We start from the raw sequence: 20,968 nt of genomic DNA, 5'->3' as shown, positions 1-20,968 counted from the left end.
GAGAGAAGGATTCACTGGATACCTTGTAGCATCCCAATCTGCAGAGTCAAACTTAGCTTGGGCCTCTGGGCTACTTGTCAGTTTATGAGTTTGGCTTCCCAGTTGACAAGTTAAACCAAGACATTTGTGTTCCCTAAGGTGGCTACTCTACCTCAATGATGGCCCCTTTTGTCAAATCCACCCTAAATGCCAAAAGGCAGAATATTGAAGAGCTGGGAAAGTGGAAGTTTTCTGTGATGCTTTTTTTTTTTTTTTTTTTTTTTGAGACAGTCTCACTCTGTCGCCCAAGTTGGAGTGCAGTGGCTACGATCTCAGCTTACTGCAAGCTCCGCCTCCTGGGTTCACGCCATTCTCCTGGCTCAGCTTCCCATGTGACTGGGACTACAGGCACCCACCACCATACCTGGCTAATTTTTTTGTATTTTTAGTAGAGACTGGTTTCACCATATTCGCCAGGATGGTCTCGATCTCCTGGCCTTGTGATGCCTGCCTCAGCTTCCCAAAGTGCTGGGATTAAAGGCGTGAGCCACCGTGCCCGGCCTTTTTTTATTTTTTATTTTTCTCGCTCTGTCACCCAGGCTGGAGTGCAATGGCGTGATCTTGGCTCCCTGCAACCTCTGCCTGCCGGGTTCAAGCAATTCTCCTGCCTCAGCTTCCCAAGTAGCCAGGGTTATAGGTTTGCACCACCACGTCCACCTAGTTTTTTGTATTTTTGGTTGAGATAGGTTTCACCATGTTGGCCAGGCTGGTCTCAAACTCCTGACCTCAGGTGATCCACCTGCCCGCCTCAGCCTCCCAAAGCACTGGGATTATAGGCATGAGCCACCACGCCTGGCCTTCTGTGATGCTTTTGCTAGCCCCTTACAGTGGACACCTTGGGCAGCAGCTTTTTACCATAAGCTTGCAGTTGGAGTAAGATTTTCCTGTTATGTCCTCACAGAAATACCTTGTACTTTTCTTTCGTAATACTCATCAGTTTGTAACCACATACATGTGTGGATAATGATTGTTTACTGTATCTCTCCCCTGCTAGAATGTATCTGTTTTGCTCACCTCTGCTCTTGGCATGCAGCAAGTACTCAGTAAATTTTTGTGGAATAGGCCGGGTGTGGTGGCTTACACTTGTAATCCTAGCACTTTGGAAGGCTGAGGCAGGAGGATCGCTTGACCTCAGGAGTTCAAGACCAGCCTAGACAACATGACAAAACCCCATCTCTACAAAAAATACAAAAATTAGTTGGGCATGGTAGCGCGTGCCTGTAGTCCCAGCTACTTGGGGGGTGACGCAGAAGGATCACTGGAACCTTGGAAGTTTGAGGCTGCAGTGAGCCAAGATGGTGCCACTGCACTCCAGCCTGGTAACAAAGTGAGATCCTGTCTCAAAAAAAAAAAAAAATTAGGGAATGAATGCTCTGCTTAAGTTTCACTGCTGCTTATTGGATATTGCTTCAGGTACCACATCGAGGTGAACCGCGTTCCTGCTGGCAACTGGGTTTTGATTGAAGGTGTTGATCAACCAATTGTGAAGACAGCAACCATAACCGAACCCCGAGGCAATGAGGAGGTAGAGTTTCTGAAAAGACCAACTGGGTTGGCTTAAGCTAGATGGTCCCAGGGACACACATAGGCACAAACGGGACTAATCCAGAGTCATTGCCATGTCCTGGTTCCAGGCTTAGCCTTCTAGATATGAGCCTGCTGGATTCTCCCTGTACTCAGCTCAGATGCGAGGAATTAGGACGGGTGCCTTTTATTCTTTTCGTCCTCTCTTTGTTCTGCCAGAATACCTGTGAAGAAATGGCCCTTCGGGTTACCCCCACTCAGCACGAGGCTCCTGGTTGGGGAATACATAGTCTGATCCTAAGCAAGTCATCTTCTCCTCTCATACCTCTGCACTTTCTGTGCCTGCTCATGTCGGTTGCCCTCAATCCTTTGTGCTTTGGATCTCAGGCTCAGATTTTCCGGCCCTTGAAGTTCAATACCACATCTGTTATCAAGATTGCTGTGGAGCCAGTCAACCCCTCAGAGCTGCCCAAGATGCTTGATGGCCTGCGCAAGGTCAACAAGAGCTATCCATCCCTCACCACCAAGGTATGCCCATGACCTGCAGCAGCCCTCAAGCCCCACTGTCCCCAGCTGAATGGGCGGAGCTCCACGCCACTTCACATCCATCAGGTGTTCGTGATCTGCTGCTTCCAGCAACCCATGTCAGGAGCAATCCCAGCCTGTGGCTGTCATGTGAAGGCAGGACAAGACGTGTGTGTGTGTGTGTCATAAAACAAGACCTGTCACAAGACGTGTGTGTTTGTGTGTGTGTGTCATAAAACAAGACCTGTGCAGGAGGGGGCAATTGGAGGGGTGTAGGACAAAGCGGGGTGTGTGTGTGTGTATGTGTGTGTGTGTGTGTGTATGTATTTGTGTTCCCCAGATGTCTTTAGCTGGAAAAAATATATTTCTTAATGAGTATGCTTTGAATTGATTTTCTCGAGAAGAGAAGGAAAAGTGAGTTATTACTCTGATCCTTGTACACTATGAGCCTGCCAGTGTACCTTTCCAGGTAGCAGGCCAGGAGGGCTAAAGGGCTAGTTTACGTCCATGGATGTACGGTAGAGTTTGACCTAAATCATTAAGATGGGAATTAAATCTTTGACTTCACACCTAGTAGCACCGTGCCGAGTGGTCCTGGTGTCTTGGGGACCCACTCATAGGCAGATGCTCCTCACTGAACCTTCTTGAAGAGACTGGAACAGATGCTAAATAGTAGCTGTTTCTGATAGGCACCTTCTTGTGGGCTCTGACCTTGATTTTGTTTGTATGTGTTTTTGCTGGCATAAGAGAATCCAGGCTGTGACTGCCAGGACTGTTGTGTTTCAGGTGGAGGAGTCTGGCGAGCATGTGATCCTGGGCACTGGGGAGCTCTACCTGGACTGTGTGATGCATGATTTGCGGAAGATGTACTCGGAGATAGACATCAAGGTACAGCAATATCTGGCCAGGAGCTGGGTTCACAGTCCAGACTTTGACAAGTGACCAAATCCTTGAATTCCTGGGAAGCTCCAAGGGAAGAGAGAGTACATGTGTTTGTGAAAACCATGATCTGTTGCTCCTTATATGGGAAGGTTTTTGAGAACTGATTTGCCCCCTTCTGCTGTGTCATACATTTAAAATCAAGGCACAGCCATGCTTGGTAGCTCACTCTCAGCACTTTGGGAGGCCGAGGTGGGAGGATTGCTTGAAGCCAGGAATTCAAGACCAACCTGAGCAACAAAGTGAGACCCTGTCTCTACAAAAATTAAAATAAAAGAATTAGCCAGGCCGGGCATGGTGGTCCATGCCTGTAATCGCAACACTTTGGGAGACTGAGGTGGGAGGATTGCTTGAGCCCAATTTGAGACCAATCTGGGCAACATAATGAAACCTCGTCTCTGCAGACTGGCCGAGTGCAGTGGCATATACCTGTAGTCCAGCTACTCGGGGGCTTAGGTGGGAGGATCACCTGAGCCTAGAAGGTCGAGTCTGCAATGAACCATGATTATGCCATTGCTCTCCATCCTGAACCCAGGAGGTCATGGCTGCAATAAGCAATGATTGTGCCATTGCTCTCCTTTTTGAGGTGGAGTCATACCCTGTCTCAAAACTAAAAAATAAAAATTATGTGTGGTGGCTTGTACCTATAATCCCAGCTACTCCGGAGGCTGAAGCAGGAGGATTGCTTGAGCCCAGCAGTTTGAGGCTGCGGTAAGCTATGATCATGCCACTGCACTCTGGCATGGGTGACAGAGCAAGACCTTGTCTCAAAAAATAAATACATTGAAAAATAATAAAACAGGCCACGCATGGTGGCTCACGCCTGTAACCCCAACACTTTGAAAGGCCAACGTGGTTGGATTGCTTGAGGTCAGGAGTTCAAGACCAGCCTGACCAACATGGTGAAACCCCATCTCTACTAAAAATACAAAAATCAGCCCAACGTGGTGGTGGGCACCTGTAATCCCAGCTACTTGGGAGGCTGAGACAGGAGAATTGTTTGAAACCGGGTGGCAGAGGTTGCAGTGAGCCAAGATCGCACCATTACACCCCAGTCTGGGTGATAGGGCGAGACTCTGTCTCAAAAATAAAAGTTCCCAAGCCAAAGTTATTCTTGGTGCTTTGTTAGGGAAGTAATTGCACAATTAACCCATGGGTGGTGATTAGGTCTCAGAGTGGGTGGTTTCAAGGAGAGAGTGGGGACTGTCTCTCCCGGATTCTTTGTCAAGCCTTGATGTAGCCCCTCAAACCGTATATTACTTGGCCTCTTTGTCCTAGTTGAGACGTATTTTCTCCAAGGCCCTGTGGAGACCCTCGGTACTCCTCTTAGACTTCTCTACTGATGTATCTAGGAAGCACTGGTGTCGCAGAAAACACTAGGTTTCCTGGGCAGCAGACCATGTTGGGGCTTCAGGGCAGAGCTTCACTCAGACACTGTGGGTTGAGAATGGCACGGGTGCACACCAGTGGGTCTCTAGCACCAGCTCTGTCAGACCCATGGGGGTTGTTCAGTGAATGGTGGTGGACGGCCAAACGGATGCTGAGAGCTATCTTGGAAGACTAGAATTAAGGCCCTAGTTTGATATCCCACTTATTCTTGGCTCAGGAATCTAATTTCTTTACTACAGTAAATTTTCTCGGGCTTTTTGGTGATGGTTTGGACAGCTCTTTTAACCTGCTGTTGTACTTGTCACTTGTGCTGATTAAGGCAGTTGGGATTTTCACAGAGGTAGTGTCAAGGGAGCTTCTGAATTCCCTTAGGTAAATGGTTGCCCTTCCAACAAAATTAGACCTCGCTTCAGTAATTTATTTTCTATTTCCCAGGTGGCTGACCCAGTTGTCACGTTTTGTGAGACGGTGGTGGAAACATCCTCCCTCAAGTGCTTTGCTGAAACTCCTAATAAGAAGTAAGCTGGGAGCACAGTGTCCCCGGGACTGCAGCCTCCAGGACACTGTCTCTCCTTTATCTTCCACCTCCACCCCCACCATGAGCACTGTGCACAGAGACCCCTACATCTCAGAATGGGGGGTGCTTACAATACTTGAGTTTCACTCCAGCCCTCTCAGCCCTTCTGCCTTTGAACGCGATGCCATGGGATTATTCACCTTGGATATTCCCAAGAGGAGTTTCATAACTGCCACTTCACCTCTATAAAATAACTATCTTAAAAGTTTACTCCAAACCTTACTCGCTTTTTGTTTTTTGGGTTTTTTTTTTTTTGACACAGGCTGGAGTGCAGCCTCGACTTGCTGGGCTGAAGCAGTCCAGCAGCTAGGACTGTGGGTACACACCATGCCATCTGTTAATTTTTTTATTTTTTGTTGTCCAGTCTGGTCTTGGACTCTTGGGCCCAAGTGTTCCCCCCACCTTGGCCTCCCAAAATGCCGGGATTACAGGCATGAGCCACTACGCCCAGCTGTTTGTTTTTAAGAGGCAGTGTGTTGCTGTATCACCCAGATTGGAGTGCTGTGGTGTGAGCCATAGCTCACTGCAGCCTCAAATTCCTGGGTTTAAGTGATCCTCCTGCCTTGGCCTCCCAAAGTGCTGGGATTATAGGTCTGAGCCACCACACTTGGCCCCCGTGGCTTTCACTGATATTACTTCCTCAACTGTCCATCTTGTTACCCTTTTCTTAGGAATGCCTCTTCTGCTGTTCTGTTAGCCGTCCTTACCACCCATTTCCATTCTGACCAGGAACAAGATCACCATGATTGCTGAGCCTCTTGAGAAGGGCCTGGCAGAGGACATAGAGAATGAGGTGGTCCAGATTACATGGAACAGGTGAGAGGAGGGCTCTGACACCAGGATCGAAAGGAGGCGGGGATGCCGCAGCTTACCTGCCGGGTCTCTAAGAGCACACATCTTTCTGGGAAGCATTTATGTCTTTGCCGTTGCTCCTGTTCTGGGCACAGTGGGTAGGATGAGGTGACTGTCTTCCAGGAAGGGAGGGTCTATGGCTCCAGGACCAGCAATCACAGAGCTGGCCGACAGCTCCATTGTCCCCCTCCTTTCCCCAGGAAGAAGCTGGGAGAGTTCTTCCAGACCAAGTACGATTGGGATCTACTAGCTGCCCGTTCCATCTGGGCTTTTGGCCCTGATGCGACTGGCCCCAACATTCTGGTGGATGATACTCTGCCCTCTGAGGTACAGCAGAACTGATGGGAACCGGGTGGCAGTCTCTTACCTCTGGAGTGGAAGAAACTACAAAGTGTTCTTTTCCCAAAAGTATCTTGTGTCCTCTGATGAAGGACAGTATCCCCTTACAGGCACATCTATCTTCTCCCTCTAAACGCTTCAGCTGTTGTCAGGGTGACTGCTAAGGAGGCCTCATGTTTCTCTGTAGGTGGACAAGGCTCTTCTTGGCTCAGTGAAGGACAGCATCGTTCAGGGTTTCCAGTGGGGAACAAGGGAGGGCCCCCTCTGTGATGAATGTAAGTCCACCAGCACTCCCCCACCCCAGTCCTCGAGGGTCCTTGCAGCCAGGCATATGAGTGGGATGGGCTCACCATCATTAGGACCCGGCAGGAGAAGCAGCTTGAGGTACACAGGACCATCCCGTGTCCTGGGCCAGCTTCTTCCCTTCTTCCTTATCCTGGTGGTGTAGCCTGGAAATTTAAGTCATTTCTAAACTGTCATTTGCTCCTCATTTCTGAGAAGGGTTTGGCCTTGGACATATTTGAGAAGAGATACCAAGAGGATGATGAGATTGGAGTGGTTAATAGACCTTGATTGGGCTTCGTGCACCAAATGTACAATTCTGGAATTCTACATCCACAAAAATGTAAATATGTGCAGAAGAAAGAAATAAACTTCTAGGAAAGCTCTATGTCTGAGCATGGCCTGAAGCAAACACTAAGAACCTATGCTTAACTTCTGACCTCTGCCATGGGCCTTGCTTATTCAGTTAGAACGCCCACCTCCCATGTGATTTTTGTATCATGTCTTTCATGACTGCAAGACAGCTGCAGTGTTGCAGGAGACTGCTACTCCACCATGGCCCCATGACAGGCCCAGAACCTCTCCCCAGTCACTGCCTCCACCTCCTTTACAGTGATTCGGAACGTCAAGTTTAAGATCCTGGATGCAGTGGTTGCCCAGGAGCCCCTACACCGGGGCGGGGGCCAGATCATCCCCACAGCCAGGCGAGTCGTCTACTCTGCCTTCCTCATGGTAAGAGAATGGGGCTGTAGGAGACCATCTGCTTCGCTGGACTGTGGACTAAGTGAAGGAGCAAGTGGGACTATAGGCCCTCAGCCTTCCCTAAGCTGAGGGACCTTTCTTCTTGCTCTGCTGCAGGCTACTCCTCGTCTGATGGAGCCTTACTACTTTGTAGAGGTCCAGGCCCCTGCAGATTGCGTCTCTGCAGTTTATACTGTCCTGGCCAGGCGCAGGTGAGCAGCCCCAGCCCCAGGCATATTAGGAAGAGTGCTGAGAGCAAGAGCAGAACAAGAGTCACCTCGGCTCCTGCAGGGAGGAGAGGTTGGCCTCCCCTACCCTCCTCACTCTAGAAACCCTGTGAGCTGATTTTCCAGAAAGAAGTAGGAACAGAGGGAGGCAAGCCCCAGCTTTTCTGCAGATTAAAATTTGACATTTCTCCATCCTGGCTAACAAGGTGAAACCCCGTCTCTACTAAAAATACAAAAAATTAGCCGGGTGTGGTAGCAGGCACCTGTAGTCCCAGCTACTCAGGAGGCTGAGGCAGGAGAATGGCGTGAACCCGGGAGGCGGAGCTTGCAGTGAGCCAAGATGGCACCACTGCACTCTAGTCTGGGTGAAGTATGAGGCTCCATATCAAAAAAAAAAAAAAAATAGACATTTCTTTGGGATCCCCTCCTCACAGAGCTGTTGGAGGAAGTGCTGAGGCAAGTCGATGGAAATGTCTTTGGGCTCTTGTCCCATCGCCGTCCCACTCCTGTCCTCTGCTCAGAGATTGCTGCCACTTTGACTTCCACAGGGAATTATACTGAGAGCCCTGAGCCTTTTCTGCTTTCTGTAGAACATTCTTGGTTACTCTTTTTTTGATGGTAACTCTGGGGTGGAATGCATTTGGGAACAGCAAATGCTGGATTGCTTCTTGGCTTTTGGCCTGTGTGTGGCTAGAGACTCAGCCTTTGTTTTTCTCTCTCAGGGGTCACGTGACTCAGGATGCACCCATCCCAGGCTCCCCTCTGTACACCATCAAAGCTTTTATCCCAGCCATCGACTCTTTTGGCTTTGAGACTGATCTTCGGACTCACACCCAGGGACAAGCCTTTTCTCTGTCTGTCTTCCACCATTGGCAGGTGAGAAAACAATGCAAGCTGGCGGATTTGGCTTCCCACCTCTGCAAGCCTCATCCCCTCTGTCCTGATCCCTCTCCAAGCCTTAAGTGAGGTGTACAGCATCCTACAGAAGAGTCCTCTTCTGGGTTACATGTATTCAGGGCAACTTGAATCTGTGTCTCTCAGTTTAAAATAAAAAAGGATAGAAATAATAGGGCCGGCTGTGGTGGCTCACACCTATAATCCCAGCACTTTGGGAAGCCGAGGCGGGCAGGTCACCTGAGGTCAGGAGTTCAAGACCAGCTTGACCAACGTGGAGAAACTCCATCTCTACTAAAAATACAAAATTAGCCGGGCGTGGTGGCGCATGCCTGTAATCCCAGCTGCTTGGAAGGCTGAGGCAGGAGAATCACTTGAACCCGGGAGGTGGAGGTTGCAGTGAGCCGAGATCATGCCATTGTACTCCAGTCTGGGAGACAAGCGAAACTCTGTCTCAAAAAAATAATAATAATAAGTAATAAATTTTAAAATAAATAAGAAGAGTCCTGCTTCTGGGCCTGAATCTTCTGGGAATTCTGCCTGGGCCATCTGAAATTCCTTTGCCTTTTAGATTGTGCCTGGTGATCCTCTGGACAAGAGCATTGTCATCCGCCCCTTGGAGCCACAGCCGGCTCCTCATCTGGCCCGGGAATTCATGATCAAAACCCGCCGTAGGAAGGTATGTCTCCCTTGGGCCTGTTGCCATCCCTTAACCTCCTAGGACTCTCAGAAGCAGGATCTCCCTCTCTTTCTTTTGGCCCCTTTTCCTAAGGGACACTTTTCCAGTGTAGAGATATGATCTGTATACTCCTTAGACAACCAAACCTGGACCCCAGTCTCATTGGGAAAGGAGAGCCTTATCCTCCCATGTGATAGTACCCTAAAGGCAGGACTCCTGAAACACCACCACCTACATTCCAGCCACCACTAGCCTCCCCACTGAGCACAGGTCTTGGTTGGTCTCCCCGCTCAGTCTGCGACCACCTCAGGCTTTCTTGTATTTGCCCCATTCCCTGCAGGGCCTCAGTGAAGATGTGAGCATCAGCAAATTCTTCGATGATCCTATGTTGCTGGAGCTTGCCAAACAGGATGTTGTGCTCAATTACCCCATGTGAGTGCACGGACTCCTGGGAGCTCCTGCTCCCTACAGTGGGCTGCAACTCCTGTACTTGAAGCTGAGACCTCGTATGATGTTGACGTGGCCTTGGTGTTGTCAGAGTGTCTGGAAGCTGCTGCTGCCATCTTGAACAACTCACCAACCTCCAACCCAGAGCCCCAGTGAGAGAGGAGCATTTGGCTTCCTGCTTCCTTCTGTGGCCTCTGCCAGGCTCCTTTTCCAAGGGAAAGAGAGGAGCTTGGGCTCACAGAAAGAGAAAGGGATGAAACCCCAAGGGGCCCTATCTTTGGGATTTACATGGAATTTTATTTTCTACAAGTTTGACCTTAGCCGTGGTTTGCAAGTGAACAGAACATTCTGACCTCTGTGTTGCTCTGCTTCTTTCATCCCCGTCTCCCCTGCCCCTTCTGGTGCTGGTGCTTACATTCTGAATATATGTCATCTCCCAAGAGGCTTCACTGCCTCTGCTTCCAGCTGCATCCTCCTTCCTGCCTGGGTCCCCAGGGAAGCTGCCTGCCTTTTAATTCAGTGTTCCCATGAGCACCAAGGCCCCATTATTGCCCCCCTTGCTCCCACTCCGTGCTGCTTCTGGGTGGGACCTAAGATGGCTTGGGAGTTGTTGGGTTCTTGGGATCAGAGGTCTACCCCACCACCTCCTCAGGAAACTACTGCCTCCCCTAAGAATCTCCCTTGTCCTGGAGTAGGGGGCCAGAGCCCTTTGATTTCCAGACACTCCAGGTCCTCTCCCCAGCCACTGCCAATCCTTTACTCTATTCTCCCCCAGTGAAAAAGAGTCAGTTGATTTTCCTCAAAGCTACTTTATTAGGAATGTACTAGGGATTGATTTAGGGGAGTCGGACGGCCCCGGCTCCTATAGGAGTCCTACTTCTCTCCAGTATCCTGTGCCATCCTCTTGATGTAGTCACTGTACATTGTGTACACAGCACCTGTGTGAGGGAAAAGAAATAGTGCCCCTTGGCATCAAACCCTTTACCCGTCCTCTGGCTCTCTCAGGTGTCCCAGGGGTTCACCTCTAGCTACTCCCTTGAGAGTCCAGCTTCCTGCTCATCTTTCTGCCCCAGGTCCCAACAGCTGCTCCAAGCATCTGACCACACAGCCTGGGGAAACCACCCATCTGACAATTCACAAAACACTTTCACATGTATTGTGTATCTGAGAAACCTTACAGCAGTCTGCGAGGTAGGCAAGCCAGGGGTGGTTATTGTCGTATTACACATCAGGAAACAGGCTCAGTGGGAAAGATTTGTCCACTGTCACACAGGTAGCAAGTGGCTGGCTGCTTTTTAATGTCAAGAGGAAGAGAAATTCAGCATATGTCCTGTTGCATGGTTTTTCTCACCCCTAGGGCAAACTGTCATGAGACACTGTGCACTGTCCTCACAGGCCTGGCACAGGAGCCTAAACAGGGAAAATGGCTCAGTATAGGGGCTTCACCAAGGACGTGATGTGGATCCCTGAACAGGAACCTAAGTCACAGTCCTTTTTTTTAATTTATTTTTTTAATTTTTGAGACAGACTCTCACTCTGTCACCCAGGCTGGAGTGCAGTGGTGGATCTCTGCCCACTGCAGCCTCCACCTCCCAGGTTCAAGCAATTCTCCTGTCTCAGCCTCCCGAGTAGCTGGGACTACAGGCGTCTGCCGCTAACACGCCCAGCTGATTGTATTTTTAGTAGAGACCGGGTTTCACCATGTTGGCCAGGATGGTCTCGATCTCCAGACCTCATGATCTGCCCGCCTCAGCCTCCCAAAGTGTTGGGATTACAGGCATGAACCTCCACACGCAGCCAAGTCACAGTCCCTTTAACTGTTGGGACTTAAAGACCTACAGACTCTGCGTAATTGGTTTTGCCCTCATTCTCCTGCGACCCCACAAAGCCACTCACCTAGCATGATTGCACCCACTGCACAGGCCTGCGCTGCCACTCGGGTGTGAATCAGGTGTATGGACATCTTGGTGGAACCACGAGACCTCAGCCGGTAAATCCGGTATGCTGCTACCACCAAGCAGCCTCCTAAGCCTGTGGGCAGAGAACACAGCCCCTGGGCCATGGCCACAATGCACAGCACTCCCCTGATGAGACATGCCAGGCAGGCTGGGCACCTGGATAAACAGCTGCTTTTATGCAGCATCTGGTGGTTGGGGTTGCGGGGGACCTAGGGGGATCATTAGAATATTGAGTCATTGCCAGGGTGTGGTGGCTCATGCCTATAATCCCAGCACTTTTTTGAGACCAAGGCAGACAGATCACCTGAGGTTGGGAGTTAGAGACCAACCTGACCAACATGGAGAAACCCGGTCTCTACCAAAAATACAAAATTAGCCGGGCGTAGTGGTGCATGCCTGTAAATCCCAGCTACTCAGGAGGCTGATGCAGGAGAATCACTTGAACCCAGGAGGTGGAGGTTGTGGCGAGCTGAGATTGTGCCATTGCACTCCAGCTGGGGCAACAAGAGTGAAACTCCGTCTCAAAAAAAATAATAATATTGAGTTGTTGCCCTTCAATGGCGTTCTCAAAGTGGCTGCCTCCCTCCAGTGACACCCCTCCCCCAAATACAAATAGCTGATCACCACCAGTGACGCCCCTCCCCCAAATACAAATAGCTGATCACCACGACACAGCCCCTGCCCACCAATTTGCTCCGCCCTGGGCCCTTCTCCAGCCACACTGCTGGCTCCCACCTCCTGGTACAGCTGTTTTCCTACTCTACCAGGTCCGTCAGGAAGGAAGCCCTGGGGGACCCCAAGGTGTTTCTCTGACCCTTCCCACTTTGTTGGTGCTCCAGGTTCCTTGTATCCCATGTGCTCGGTTGGCCGCCACCTCCACCCGTCCAGACGTCCTCATTTTATTGTAAGGGTTTGCCCCTTGGCACCTTTGCTGTTGGTTCCCTTGTTCCGTGAGTAGGACCATTTGAGTTTTCTGACCTCTGCTTCATTCTCTTTGGAGGGTACCAGGAGACATGACTGCTCAGAGAAGGCCTCCTACTTGCGCCCCATTCCTTTCTTCACTTACCTATAGGCACCAGGGGAGATTCCCGAGTCTTCCTCAGGAGCTTCTCAGACATACTGTCTTTGTTGTCAGGTGGTACCCACCAGCGTCTGTTAGCAGACATAATCCTGGACCTGGATGTAAGCAGCTGGGACTCCCAGGCTGCAGCCCAGTCCTAGAGAGAGGCACTCCACAATCAGAACTCTGATTCCTCAGTCTGGAGAGGAAAGGAAGGTTACCTGCTAAGACCCTCTCTCACCATGCCCTAACACAGCCTCTGCTTGAAAAGATGTCCCTCCCAGGTATCCCATCTCAGATGGTCGGGCCACTAGTGCCATTTCTCCATCTCCATTTCCTACCATCTGTCTCTTCCCCAGCTCGTTCTGACTTCACTGTTTTCTCAGCTTCCCCTTCCCCCATCTGCATCCCTATGGGTGTGATCCTTGGGCCAAGGAGAACAGCTGGAAAAATCCACAGATGGCGGTGGGAGAAACAGTCCTTGAGTGTTGCGGCCCCCGCTGGCCTTTGGTCTGTGATGGTTGCTCCTGTGGGAGCTACAGAGCAGGATCTGGCCCCAGGGAGCCAGAACCATCCTAGACCAGATAGTATCACAGCATTGGTTACTAAATTGCCAGAGATTATAATGATCGGACATTGATTTGCATGTAATTTAGAATATATTTTGCACGTGGTACTAAAGGAACACATTCTGGTTCCTGAGCTCCTCCCGTTTTTCCAGGTCCATCTCTTTCCAAACAGGTTCTTCACAATTACCAACTGGCTACCTTCATCCCTGGGCTGGAAACAGGGGTTCTGCCAATGGGATGCCTTCTGTTTTTTTTTTTTTTTTTTGAGACGGAGTCTCGCTCTGTAGCCCCAGCTGGAGTAGCCATCTCGGCTCACTGCAACCTCCACCTCCCTGTTCAAGCAATTCCACCTCAGCCTCCTAAGTAGCTGGGATTACAGGTGTGCACCATGCCCAGGTAATTTTGTGTATTTTTTTAGTAGAGACGGGGTCTCACGCTGTTAGCCAGGCTGGTCTTGAACTCCAGACCTCTTGATCCACCCACCTTGGCCTCCCAAAGTGCTGGGATTACAGGTATGAGCCACCATGCCCTGTCCAATGGGATGCCTTCTAAGCCTAACCATAGGACAAACTTTCTTTTCTTTTTTTCTTTTTTTCTTTTTTTTCTTTTTTTTGAGGCAGGGTCTCACTTTGTCACTCAGGCTGATGTGCAGTGGCAATCACTGCAAACTTGACCCTCCAGACTCAAGCAGTGCTTCCACCTCAGTGTCTCAAGTAGCTGGAACTACAGGTGTGTGCTACCATGCCCAACTAATTTTTGTATTTTTTATAGAGACAGTTTTGCCATGTCGCCCAGCCAGTCTTGAACTCCTGAGCTCAGATGATCTGCCCACCACGGCCTCCCAAAGTGCTGGGATTACAGGCATGAACCACTGTACCTGCCCTTGAGTCAGCTTCTATCCTAGTTATCCCTCCTTTCCTGGAGGAGCAAGGACTGGTGGCCCCCCAGGTCATTGGCATGCTGGTGCTTACCCTAGGAGATGGCTAGAACGAGGAGCGCGAGCGGCCAGGCCACGGCTCAGCATCTGCTGTTTTGAACCAGCCAAAAGCTGAGATGGAGCTGCCACTATGGGGTCAGGGAAGCAGTGACTTGGGCTTTATGAAGACTTTGAAGTCAGGGATGGAGAGGGGAGGGGAAAGGACAGGGGATCGGTCTTAACCCCCAGTTCGCTGAGTCCCAAGTCAGAGCTCCAGGCACTGCAGAGTAAGGAAAGACCGAATGGAGGGGGGCCCCTAACTGGATTCAGTCTTCTAATTCCCATGGAATTAAGTGTCTGGATCAGAGAGAGGCTTGATGTGGAGAATGGAGATGGAGATACAGGAACAAGGATGAGCAGAAAGCCTGGGTCCCCCAAGTTACACTCCTTCGGATACTCTTATGAACAATGTGGGATGTGAATAAAATACCCTAGTTGTGAGAGACAGGCTCTCTGGGCTGTCTTTTAGTTTGGGAATTTTTTTTTTTTTTTTTCCAAGACGGAGTCTTGCTCTGTCACCCAGGCTGGAGTGCAGTGGCACAATCTCAGCTCACTGCAACCTCCACCTCCTGGGTTCAAGCGATTCTCCTGCCTCAGCCTCCTGAGTAGCTGGGATTACAGGTGCACACCACCATACCCAGCTAATTTTTTTATTTTTAGTAGAGGTGGCGTTTCACCATGTTGACCGGGCTGGTCTCGAAATCCCGACCTCATGATCCACCCGCCTCACCTCCCAAAGTGCTGGGATTACAAGCATGAGCCACCACACCCAGCCAGTTTTTGGTGTTTTTTGTTTTGTTTTGTTTTTGAGATGGGGTCTCCCTCTGTCACCTAGGTTGTGTGATCTTGGCTCACTGCAGCCTCAAACTCCTAGGCTCAAGCAACCCTCCCAACTCAGCCTCCTAATTAGCTGGGACCACAGGCACATACCACCGCACTTGGCTCATTTTTATATTTTTGGTAGAGACAGAGTTTCACCATGTTACCCTGGCTGGTCTCAGAACTGACCTCCCAAAGTGCTGGGATTACAGATGGAAGCTACGGGGCCCAGCTTCCAGAACTCTTTATACTACCTATGAGGTGATGCTCACTCAGGTTGCAGGGATAACAGTGACCAGGATTGGGGCTCTTCTGTACTCAGTATATTTCTTTTCTTTTTTTTTTTTTTTTTTTTTTTTTTTTTTTTTGAGACAGAGTTTCACTCTTGTTGCCTAGGCTGGAGTGCAAATAGCACGATCTCAGCTTACTGCAATCTCCACCTCCCGGGTTCAAGTGATTCTCCTGCTTCAGCCTCCCAAGTAGCTGGGATTACAGGCGCCTGCCACCACGCCCAGCTAATTTTTGTGTTTTTAATAGAGATGGGGTTTGGCCAGGCTGGTCTCGAACTCCTGACCTCAGCTGATCCACCCACCTCGGCCTCCCAAAGTGCTGGGATTACAGGCATGACCCCCACCGTGCCTAGCCCTGTACTCAGCATATTTCAAAACTCTCAGCTATTCTATATGGTAAATAGCAGTTTGTTCACAAAGGAATGGAGCTTCAGAGAGGCTTAATAACTTACCTGAAGATACACAGCTAGTACATGGCAGTTTTGTCATCTGAACCCAGGTCAGGCTGGCTCCAGTGTTTACACTCCTGACTGCAATGCTAACCTCCAGGGGGCTGGTTAAATGGAAACCCTTTCCAGATGAATACTGAAGCTTAGGAATGCTAGTAGATCCTGGCACCCTTGTTTAGGAAAAGAAAAAGTACGTGCTAAGCAAATGGAAGAAGATAGGGTGTGCTAGGGAGATCCCACTCCATCCCAGGCCTTTGTTCCTTCCCTAGATTACTCAGCCCTGTGTGTTTATCCTAAAGGGGCTTTGCAGCACTGGAAATTTGTTCGGCAGCTGATGTCCTTTTTTCTCCCCAGCATTCACTGCTCTAGGCAGAGACCCAGGGTCACAGCAACTCCCCAGGGCCTTCACATGTCCCCAGTGTCCATGGGAACTCTCCTCCCAGCCTTTCACACACACCCTCCTGTGCTGCCTCTCCAGGTTCCAGAAGTGGCTTGAATTCTCAGGAGATGGACGGTATATTCCCTTACTGGTCTAGGTCAGAAGAAGGGGGATGAAAATGTCTGGATAAGACAGGGCAGGAAACAGGATCAACTCCAAGTCCTTTGAAGAACAGGAACCAAACCATGGATAGTGAAGTTCAGCTTCTCCCTACTGAAATGATGGTGATGTTCCTACAGCATCTCAGCCCAGAGCTGAGAAATAATAATAATTGCTATGATTTACTGAGCACCTTCTCTGGGCCAAGCAGTGTGCTAATTGCTTTGTTTTTGTTTTGTTTTGAGACAGTCTCACTCTGTCACCCAGGCTGGAGTGCGGTGGTAATCATAGCACACTGCAGCCTCAAACTCCTGGGCTCAAGGGATCCTCCAGCCTCAGCTTCCTGAGTAGCTGGGATTACAGGTGCATGCCACCATGCCTGGCTAATTTTTGTATTTTTAGTAAAGATGGGGTTTCACCCTGTTGGCTAGGCTGGTGTCGAACTCCTGGCCTCAAAGTGATCCACCCACCTCGGCCTCCCAAAGTGCTGGGATTATAGGCGTGAGCCACCATGCCTGGCCTCCTTTGTGTAGATTAATCCTCACAATAGGAATGAGGTAGGTACTATTATTATCCCCATTTCACAGACAAAAAACTGGGGCTCCATTAAGCGTTTTGCCCAACAGTAAGTGATAGAAAAAAGGCCAGATTTCTAACTCACTACTCAGGACTAACTTGAGAGAATGTAAAGTGGAGGGGAAGTCTTGAAATAGAAGAAGTAAAATTGCTTTGTATTTCAAAAACTTCTGAGAACATACAGTAACTAAAAAAAACTTCAAGGAACAGATTTTTGTAGAGTCCTGCTTTAGTAAACAGATAAGATAAAATTATGATAGCATCATTTTTGTGAACATGCCGAGACTTTAATGTTTTCCATTTATGCATTGCTACATTAGTAATTTGTTTAGTAGACCTCTTTTTCTTCCAAATCAGGTCACATCGATAGAAATTCTGATTTAGAGGGGCCTAAATCAATGATGCAGACAGACTTAGTGTAGGCCAAAGTCAGACATGGGATCAATTAGCCCACAGACCAACCACTCTAAATATTGGGTTATGCCATTTAATCTATTAGAGTCTATGGCTTCGTTGGTAAAATCAAGGTAGCACCTGCCCATAGGATGATCGCAAGGGTTAAAAGAGAATTGTTAGAATTCTGCTAACTCCTGCTGCTCCTCTTCCTCCAGGAGCAAGTGTCAGGGAATGGGTAGCAGACTGGGGGAAAAGCAGAGAGTCCCTGACAACAGATGGCAAAGTTACCATATTCTGTGTGGTTCCGAATTCAGCACAGCCTTTCTCATTCCCTTCCCCCAGACCCCCTCCTTCTTGGGCTTGCCCACCCTAACTGGAAGCTTCAGGCTTGTTCTCCCTGTTGTGTTAAAGAGGAAAGGATGGGGGGAAGGGGGACTAAGTCTTGAAGCTCTCAACACGATCTAAGGCACAGCTATGCTATTTATAGCCCAAGGGAGCAAGTGACAGGGAGGGGAGGGACATGCAGCTTTTGCCTTGAGCTAATGGGAGCTGTGAGTGAGGGCATGATGGAGAATGAACTAGACTAGGGACAGAGGATGCTCCCAGTTGGAGTTGGAATGGGAAGACATGGGGTTGAAAGGCTGGGAGAATCAGAGGGGAGAAAACATTAGGGGATAGAGTTGTGTCTGGGGCACTGAAAGGGTAAGGAGTGGAGTAACAGGAACAGGCAGTGAAAGTTTCCAGATAATATGGCTAGGCTGAGGCCACTTTCTGGTGGAGGCAGTCTGTAACACCCCCACCCCCACCCCCCACCCTTTTATACAGGCATTGAGTTCCAAGGACCGCTTAGCATTTGTCCAAGGACAGCTCCAAGGGCCACAGGCCTGAAGCCAGAAAGTACCTTTGGTATCCACTAATCTTTCTGAGAAGACTTCACATATTTTTTTCCGAGACAGAGTCTCACTCTGTCACCCAGGCTGGAGTGCAGTAGTGCTCATTGCAACCTCCACCTCTCGGCTTCAAGCAATTCTCCTGCCTCAACCTCCCAAGTAGCTGGGACTACCTAGCCAATTTTTGTCTTTTTGCGTAGAGATGGTCACCATGTTGGCCAGGGTGGTCTTGAACTCCTGATCTCAGGTGATCCACCCGGCTTGGCCTCACAAAGTGCTGGGATTACAGGTGCGTACCACCACACCTGGCTAATTTTTTTCTATTTTTAGTAGAGAAGGGGTTTCACTATATTGGACAGACTGGTCTTGAACTCCTGACCTCATTATCCGCCCACCTCGGCCTCCCAGAGTGCTGGGATTACAGGCGTGAGGCACCGCACCCGGCAAGAGTAATCAATAACTTCTTTAGCAATTCTTATTATCCAGCCAGTCTAGGGCAGGCAGAACTCCCTGTTCCCAACAAGCAGCATTCTCAAAACTTTTTCTGGGCCGGGCTCAGTGGCTCACGCCTGTTATCCTAGCACTTTGGGAGGCTGAGGTGGGTGGATTGCCTGAGCTCAGGAGTTCAAGACCAGCCTGGGGAACACGGTGAAACCCCATCTCTACTAAAAATACAAAAAAATTAGCCAAATATGGCAGCATGCGCCTGTAATCCCAGCTACTCAGGAGTCTGAGGCTGGAGAATCGCTTGAACCCGGGAGGCGGAGGTTGCAGTGAGCCAAGATCCGTCATTGCACTCCAGACTGGGTGACAGAGCGAGACTCCATCTCAAAAAAAATTTTTTTTTTTACCTCTCTGGGCCTGTTTCCATCTTCCAAGACAGAAGAATCTGCTCTGAGTTTACCAGCCAAGTGGGGACCCTGGAAAGTGTGTAATGGAAATAGTGACACATTGCAGCCTTCAGATTGACCCTACTGTTCCCAAACCACAGAGCCTCAGGGCAACTCTCAAGTTCTCAAATTGGGTTTTGATCCTTTCCTGCCTGAGCCCCATGTGGATTAAAAGTGATGTGGTTCTCACAGCACCCAGCTGTACCACTCCCTGCCAAAGGCTGGAAATGAGACCCATTTCCCTGTTTGAAACTTACAGCTTCTTTCCCCTTCCCTCCAGCAGCGCTCTGTCTTGTTCTAGGAATGGTGAGCCTTCATTCACTTATTCACTCAGCATATACTTCCTAAGTACCTACAATTTGCTGGCCTCTGTTCTAGGAGCTGGGACACAGTGCCTCTGCCTTTGGGGAGCTCACATTGTAGCAGACACCCGGGTTTGCTCCATATCCTGGCGAATGCCTGGACCCAAGAGCCTCTAGCCTGGAATTCTGACCTCAGTTTCTCCATCAGTAATGGGATTAAAGGAAATCACTAGCTGCCAAGGTGGTAGAGGAGAGAAAGAAGTCTTGACTAGAAGACAAGAGCCTTAGGTTATATTTTCAGTTTGGGGGTTTTGGGGTTTTTTACGTTTTTTGTTTGTTTGTTTTTGAGACAGGGCCTTGCTCTGCTCTGTTGCCTAGGCTAGAGTGCAGCCCCAGGCTAGAATGCAGGTTAACTTCCTGGGCTCAAGTGATCCTCCCAAGTAGCTGGGACTACAGGTGCAGGCCACCACGCCTGTTCATTTTTACATTTTTTGTAGAGACAGGGTTTCACTACATTGCCCAGGGTGGTCTCAAACTCCTGGGCTTAAGCAATCCTCCCACTTTGGCCTCCCAAAGTGCTGAGATTATAAGCATGAGCCACCATGGCCAGCCTACTTGTTTTTTAAAGTATCTACAGGTGGCCAGGTATGGTGGCTCATGCCTATAATCCCAACACTGGGAGGCCGAGGTGGGTGGATCACCTGAGGTCAGGAGTTCGAAACCAGCCTGGCCAACGTGGCAAAATGCCATCTCTACTAAAAATACAAAATTAGTTGGCATGGTGGCGCATGCCTGTAGTATCAGCTATTCAGGAGGCTGAGGCAGGAGAATCGCTTGACCCCAGAAGGTGGAGGTTGCAGTGAGCTGAGATCACACTATTCCACTCCAGCCTGGGCAACAAGAGCAAAACTCGTCTCAAACAAACAAACAAAAAGGTGCTCTACCAGAAGAGAGAGAGCTGCAGGCTTGGTAATAAGGTAACAAATTAGAAAGTAAATGTATCACCAGGCCCAGCGGCTCAAGCCTGCCTGTAATCAATCCTAGCACTTTGGGAGGCCAAGGTGGGTGGATCACAAGGTCAGGAGATTGAGACCATTTTGGCTAACACGGTGAAACCCCGTTTCTACTAAAAATACAAAAAATTAGCTGGGCGTGGTGGCAGGTGCCTGTAGTCCCAGCTACTCAGGAGGCTGAGGCAGGAGAATGGTGTGAACCCAGGAGGCGGAGCTTGCAGTGAGCCAAGATCATGCCACTGCACTCTAGCCTGGGCAACGGAGCCAGATTCCATCTCAAAAAAAAAAAAAAAAGAAAGAAAGAAAGAAAAAAGAAAGTAAATGTATTGTTCCCAATCTCTAGGAAGAAAGAGTAGGGAATGCATTTTGGGAGGGGGAGACAGGAGGATTGACTGAGCTCAGAAGTTCGAGACCAGCCTGGACAACATAGGGAGACCTTGTCTCTATTAAAAATTAAAAAATTAGCCAGGCATGGTGGCGCATGCCTGTAGTTCCAGCTACTCGGAAGGCTGAAGTGGGAGGATCACTTGAGCTTGGGCGGTTGAGGCTGCGGTGAGCTGTGATCATGCTGCTGCATGTCCCTGTCTCAAAGAAAACAAAAAGAAAAAAATGTTTTAATGCCATTTTGGCTCACTGCAACCTCCAACTCCCTGGTTCAAGTGATTCTTCTGCCTCAGCCTCCCGAGTAGCTGGGATTACAGGCGTGTGCCACCACGCCCGTCTAATTTTTGTATTTTTAGTAGATACAGAGTTTCACCATGTTGGCCAGGATGGTCTCGAACTTCTGA

General features: G+C 49.5%; 2 protein-coding genes across 9 annotated transcripts in view; one reads left to right on the top strand and one right to left on the bottom strand.

The window, feature by feature from the left end:
- Positions 1–9,806, top strand: part of LOC105468889 (elongation factor Tu GTP binding domain containing 2) — a 43,168-nt gene extending 33,362 nt beyond the window's left edge. For all 4 annotated transcript variants that reach the window (XM_011719373.3, XM_071083271.1, XM_071083272.1 and 1 more), the window contains 12 exons: positions 1,453–1,564; positions 1,951–2,091; positions 2,875–2,976; positions 4,852–4,934; positions 5,723–5,809; positions 6,046–6,172; positions 6,372–6,459; positions 7,080–7,198; positions 7,325–7,419; positions 8,157–8,310; positions 8,900–9,007; positions 9,348–9,806. In XM_011719373.3, coding sequence (XP_011717675.1) covers positions 1,453–1,564; positions 1,951–2,091; positions 2,875–2,976; positions 4,852–4,934; positions 5,723–5,809; positions 6,046–6,172; positions 6,372–6,459; positions 7,080–7,198; positions 7,325–7,419; positions 8,157–8,310; positions 8,900–9,007; positions 9,348–9,443 — 1,312 coding nt within the window. In that variant the 3' untranslated portion in view covers positions 9,444–9,806. The remainder of the gene's footprint in view (positions 1–1,452; positions 1,565–1,950; positions 2,092–2,874; positions 2,977–4,851; positions 4,935–5,722; positions 5,810–6,045; positions 6,173–6,371; positions 6,460–7,079; positions 7,199–7,324; positions 7,420–8,156; positions 8,311–8,899; positions 9,008–9,347) is intronic.
- A 441-nt stretch (positions 9,807–10,247) lies between these two features.
- LOC105468901 (HIG1 hypoxia inducible domain family member 1B) lies at positions 10,248–15,595 on the bottom strand. 5 transcript variants are annotated; one of them, XM_071083274.1, is made up of 4 exons: positions 15,579–15,595; positions 12,479–12,629; positions 11,351–11,485; positions 10,248–10,392 (listed from the first exon to the last, which is right to left on the bottom strand). In XM_071083274.1, exons 2-4 carry the CDS (start codon positions 12,576–12,578, stop codon positions 10,328–10,330), a joined length of 300 nt encoding a protein of 99 aa, XP_070939375.1. In that variant the 5' UTR covers positions 12,579–12,629; positions 15,579–15,595; the 3' UTR covers positions 10,248–10,327. The 5 variants fall into 5 exon arrangements, with proteins under 5 accessions (XP_070939375.1, XP_011717718.2, XP_011717723.2 ...); XM_011719416.3 differs by lacking the exon at positions 15,579–15,595 and adding an exon at positions 14,013–14,110 and having other exon boundaries at positions 12,479–12,671; XM_011719421.3 differs by lacking the exon at positions 15,579–15,595 and adding an exon at positions 14,013–14,101.
- Between the last annotated feature and the right edge of the window lie 5,373 nt (positions 15,596–20,968).

This window comes from Macaca nemestrina, chromosome 17 (assembly GCF_043159975.1).
Source record: "Macaca nemestrina isolate mMacNem1 chromosome 17, mMacNem.hap1, whole genome shotgun sequence".
In the NCBI taxonomy this organism is placed as follows: Eukaryota; Metazoa; Chordata; class Mammalia; order Primates; family Cercopithecidae; genus Macaca; species Macaca nemestrina.
Note: the sequence above shows the minus strand (reverse complement) of the source record. Positions and strands in the feature narration are given on the sequence as shown.

Excerpts from the sequence above, each read along its gene's own strand:
- LOC105468901 (XM_011719399.2), bottom strand. Across the intron at positions 11,486-12,478 it reads ATCTCCCCTGGTGCCTATAG|GCTTAGGAGGCTGCTTGGTG; the intron begins GTAAGTGAAGAA and ends CTCTGCCCACAG. Across the intron at positions 10,393-11,350 it reads AGTGGGTGCAATCATGCTAG|GTGCTGTGTACACAATGTAC; the intron begins GTGAGTGGCTTT and ends TCCCTCACACAG.